Below are 5,331 nucleotides of genomic sequence, written 5' to 3' on the forward strand. Positions count from 1 at the left end.
GGCGTCCGGCGCCTGTGGCGCCGCCAGGAGCCAGGTGGCCCGCCCGAGCCGGAACTCTGGGAGCAGCAGGCGCGGAGCCGGAGCGGAGCCGGCCCGGGACCGGCCTGGGCGAACGGCCAGAGCGCGAGCGAAGCCCGAAGGGCCGGGCAGTGGGCCGGCCGGCGGGCCTAGGAGGGCGCAAGCGAGGCAGGGAGCGGCGCGGAGCAGGCAGCAGGCGGGCGGGCGGACGAGCGGGCGGGAGCGGCGCGGCGCGGGGCGAGCGAGCGGAGCGCGGTGGCCGGGCCCGCACGGCGGCGCTGAGGGGCGCAGAGCTGCGCTGAGCCGAGACGGCCAGAACAGAGTGCGAGCCGGGCGGCCGCCGGCGCGGAGTGGAGTGGCGCGGAGCGGAGTGGCGCGGAGCCGAGGGCAGCTGAGGGGCCCGACACTATGAGGAGTGCGGCGCCGCCGCCGCAGCCGCCACCGCCCCAGTGCCCCGCACCGCCCCCCGCCGGGACACCGGGCAGTGCCTAGCGGGCCGGGCGGCGGCGCCCAGACTGCGAGCGAGGGAGCGCGGGAGGAGCGCGGGGACGGAACGAGAACACCCCGCGACTCTGGCCTTGAGCGGGGCCCCGGGCCGGCTGGCCTGCTTCACCATGCAACCCCCGAGGTAGAGCCTGGACGGCGCCAAGGAGCGCGAAGCGGCGCGCAGCCCGCTCTCCCGCCAGTGACGGCCGTCCGGCCTCGCGCCTACCTGATCTCTCCAGCCCGGACCCCCCTGAAATATGTTCAGGGGCGCTTGGATGTGGCCCGGGAAAGACGCCGCCGCGCTGACTATCTGCTGCTGCTGCTGCTGCTGGGCTCCCAGGCCAAGCGACAAACCTTGCGCTGACTCTGAGCGGGCGCAGCGATGGCGACTGTCCCTGGCGTCCCTGCTCTTCTTCACCGTGCTGCTCGCTGACCATCTGTGGCTGTGCGCGGGGGCCCGGCCCCGGGCCAGGGAGCTGAGCAGCGCCATGCGGCCGCCCTGGGGGACCGGCCGGGAGCGGCAGCCGATGCCTCCTCGCGCGGTGCTGCCCCTGCGGCCGCCGCCGCCCGGCGAGCCCAGCGCATCCCCGGGCACCTGCGGCCCCCAATACAGCAACCTGACCAAAGCTGCCCCCGCTGCCGGTCCCAGGCCGGACTGCGGTGGCGTCCCAGAGCCCACGGGGCTGGACGCAGCTTGCACCAAATTGCAATCTTTGCAGAGACTTTTTGAACCGACTACTCCAGCCCCCCCACTGCGGCCCCCTGACTCCCCTTCCCGTGCCCCGGCCGAGTTCCCCTCCGCCAAAAAAAACTTGCTCAAAGGCCACTTTCGGAACTTCACTCTCTCCTTTTGCGACACCTACACGGTCTGGGACTTGCTGCTGGGCATGGACCGCCCCGACAGCCTGGACTGCAGCCTGGACACCCTGCTGGGGGACCTTCTGGCCGTGGTGGCCAGCCCGGGCTCCGGGGCCTGGGAGGTGTGTAGCAACTGTATAGAGGCGTACCAGCGGCTCGACCGACATGCTCAGGAAAAATATGACGAGTTCGACCTCGTGCTGCATAAATACTTACAGGCAGAAGAGTACTCAATCCGGTCCTGCACGAAAGGCTGTAAGGTAGGGACTGGCGTCCGCGGGCACACCACCTACCTCGGCGGCGGGAGCGGTGGCGGTGGGACCCGGAGAAAAAAGGAGGTCTCCGCCTTCACCTCCTCCCATCACCCCCACCGTTCACAGTAGAGCACTAAGAATGGTACCTTGGGACCCTCCCCAGAGAAGGGGCCTCAGGGATTCAGGTCAGTTAACCACCTGGCCAACTTCTATTAATTCCGGGTTTGGGCACCTTCGGACTGGGGCTTCCTGGTGCCCCGCCCCCGAATGAGGAGGGAGGGGTCACGGACAAAGGGGTGGAAAGAGGGATCTGGCTCCCCAGTCTCCATTCTCAGCCAGTGGTGTCCCCTTCCTTTCCTTGGCTGGAATTGAATGTCCTGGGACTGACTGGTGCAGGGGGAAGGCCAAAGGTGGAAGGAGAAATATTTGCCAACCTAAACCTCACCCTCTGGCCCCTGCCAATGGGTGAGAGGAGAGGCATTCCTGCTGGTGGGGCACCAGGCTCTTATTGACCTTATATGACCTGAGGTGGAGCCCAGGGTTGCCTGTCTTGTCCCAAGGAGGGAACCTGCCAGCTCCTTGTCCCTGATAAAAGGAGTTGGGAACAGGGCACAGCAGCTTGTGGGAAGGCCACTGGAGGCTGGTGCATTACAAAACTCCCAGTGCCTTCCCAATAAACTGGGGTAGCAGTGGAGGGGAAGCTGGCTGTCTGGCTGCTAGGAACAGGCATCCAGAGGAGAGGGGAGGCCGCAGCAGAATGGGCCTGCCTAGGGCAGAGCTGGGGATGGAGAAACTTCTTGACCCTCAGCAGGGTCATTCTGGACAAGAGGTGCATGGCGGCTGTAAGCATTTGGGATGTGGTGCTACTGCCCTGTTTGCTCAGCCTGGCCAGGTGGCCTGCCTTGGGGAGAGAAGAGAGCAGCAAGGTCAAAGGGTCAAGTGAGGAGGAGACCAGGTGGGGTGGTGGCCTCACTCATCCTGGAGCTAGGGGCCGAGAGCTGGAGAGGGAGACAGTGACTCCTATCCTCACTTGTCTCCCTCTGAGGCCTTGGGGAGGGGCAGAAAGTGCCCCCTTTCCATGAAATGTGACCCCCGTGGACTTCTTCAGGGTTCCATGCTCTTCGTGAGCTTCTTAAGGATTGGGCAGGGGATTGGGGAGAAAAGGGGCAGCTCCTTGCTCCTGACTTCACTTTCTCCTCCTTTTTCCTGTTCTCGTAACCTAGCAGTCTCCCTCCCGCCTCCCTCTGCCTCAGCTGACTCACTGCCTCACTCACACTACCAAATGAGGTATTCCACTTCTTAAAGGTGTACAGACAGACAGACAAACACACACTGCCATACACCACCACCACCACCACACCAGGCAAAGTCATACAGAGATATAGAGAGATTGTCGCACCCACAAACAGTGCCATAGAAGCAGACACTGTGTCCCCCACAAGCGTGTCTCCCCACGATGTCAGAGACACACAGGCAGAAGAACTGTCACATGAAGAAGGACACGTTTTGTCATGTAGACAGACACACACCCTCGATGTCAGTAACAGATATACACTCGGTGAGAGCAGAGGGATGTGGTCCACTAGCAGACAGAATAAAGGATGTCTATCTTTGTGGCCCTCCCTCCAATCCCATGGCCCCAATCATTTTTCTTCTCTTCTGTCACCAGGATGCCTGAGAGACCACACCACAACTTTCCCATGGGTTTATTTTTCCCATATTATAGTTGCCTTCAAGCTCTGTCTGATGCCACACTAAATAATGATCCCTCATATTACTTATTTTTACCAAGCAGTTTGATGTAGGAGAAAGGATGTCTTGGATTCAGGAGGCCTTATCACCTCCACCACTTGTTAGCAGTGTGACCTTGGGCACGTCACTTCACTTGTCTAAGCTTCCATTTCCTCATGTGTAAAACGGGGACCCTAATCCTCCCTCTGCCTACATCCTCAGTCTTTTGTGAGATTTAAGTGGGAAGAGATAGCTGATAGTGTTTTGTAATAATAATGTAACATCTGACATTGATGTTGTGCTTAGGGTTTTACCCTCTCGCATATATTATGAGATCACAACTGCCCAGGGAGGATGGCAATACCAGCACCATTATCCCCATTTCACAGATGAGGAAACTGAGGTGCAGGGGGAATCCAGCAGTTTGTGTGAGGTCACTTAGCTGATGCGTAGGAGTGCCAGGCCTCCAACCTGCATGTTCTGCAGAGAAGCACAGGCATGCTTTTGCCCTAGCCTCCCATCAGGTTCCCCTTGGCTGGGGCCCTCCCTGCTCTCCTTTGTCTCCTTGTCACTGTCACTCTCTTGCTCTCCCTCTCAAATGAACTCTGCCTGCTCTCCTGCTGCCAGCTGTGCTGGGAGAAGGGCAGTGCCAGCTTTCTCCTAGTCTTTCCCCCTCGTCTTCAGCGCTGTCTCCCTCAGCTGAGGTCTAGGCCCCCAGGACTCTGGGTTGCAGCTGCATTATGGGCACTGAGGGAGAAGGCAGACCTGCTCTGCTCCTACCTGCAGCCCCTCTCTCTTCACCCCACCATTCCACCTCTATCCCAGTCCTTTTTGCCAATTCCCAAGCCTGCCCCTAGGCTCCAAGCCCTCCTGTCCAGCCCCTGCCCCAAAGGGGATCCTTTGGAGATGATGCCCCATCCTCAAAGCTTCTCCTGGGTAGAGAGCCTGTAGCCCAGGCCAGGGTGAGGAGGCTTCCTCTACTTCTGGAAACCAAGCTTGGAACCCCTGGTCCAGGGCCAGGTAACCGCCCCATTCCTGGGGCCCTGTCCTGAGTGTCTCAGTCAGATCTTTCCGGGGCAGCCCCAGAAACCCTGTTCTCTTTTTTGGCAACATTCTGCCCTGTTTTGGGCCATACAGGCCCCCACGAATCATACCTGTCCTCACTGCTGCCTGTGACACCTCCCAATTTAGTACCAGCTGCAACATTTCCTTAAGGTGCGACTGACTTCCTCTCGCACAGCAGGGGATGTTAACTTAGGCAGGCCGCTGCCCACCCCCACCCTGACCTCTCCCAACCCCAGGCCAGTGCTCCACCCCTCCCTCATTTCCTTGTGCACACACCCTCATTCTAAGCTCTTAGCTCCTCCTCCCCTTGGCCCTCACTCCCAGCCCTTCCCGTGGTTACTGGACAGCCACCTCACTCCCCCATAGTTCTCCCCCGTCCCAACCCTGCCGGGCCGCTGCCTGCTGCTGATTGCCTTTTCCCCCACCTCTGCCCCTTTCCTACTCAAAATTCAGGATGTTGCGACTACGGGGAGTGGTGGAAATGAAAACAAAACCCTGGCTTCTTCTTTCATAGTTCTCATCCAAGAAAGGAAAGAATCCCAAGAGGACAATTAGCTCTCTTACAAGCCATAGGGCCACATAAGTAAAGGTTGGTGCCAAGGAAGGATGTGATAGTTCTACTCTATTCTGGATAGGCTTGAACCCACCTGGTAGACTGTGTGTGTTTCATTCTGGATCTCACACTGAGCAGGTGGGGAGGGGGCTGGAACCTGAGTTCTCCTGGACAGAGTTGAAGCAGCTGTTTCAACAGGCGAAAAGGAGACTCGGGAGGATATGGGCTCTGACTTCCAACCTCAGAAGAGCTGTCACAGTGCAAAGGAGGCATGTCCTGCTTAGCACCCCCCCCCCCCCCCCCCCCCCCCCCCCCCCGCCACACCCCCCCCACAAACACACACCCCCACAAAGCCACAGCCCCCCC

At 60.2% G+C, this 5,331-nt stretch overlaps 1 protein-coding gene across 1 annotated transcript in view; it reads left to right on the top strand.

The window, feature by feature from the left end:
* Nucleotides 1–423: 423 nt before the first annotated feature.
* Nucleotides 424–5,331, top strand: part of NALF2 (NALCN channel auxiliary factor 2) — a 26,008-nt gene continuing 21,100 nt past the window's right edge. Inside the window, exon 1 of the mRNA XM_049643904.1 lies at nucleotides 424–1,622. Coding sequence (XP_049499861.1) covers nucleotides 762–1,622 — 861 coding nt within the window. The 5' untranslated portion in view covers nucleotides 424–761. The remainder of the gene's footprint in view (nucleotides 1,623–5,331) is intronic.

Source organism: Panthera uncia, chromosome X (genome assembly GCF_023721935.1).
Source record: "Panthera uncia isolate 11264 chromosome X, Puncia_PCG_1.0, whole genome shotgun sequence".
NCBI lineage: Eukaryota > Metazoa > Chordata > Mammalia > Carnivora > Felidae > Panthera > Panthera uncia.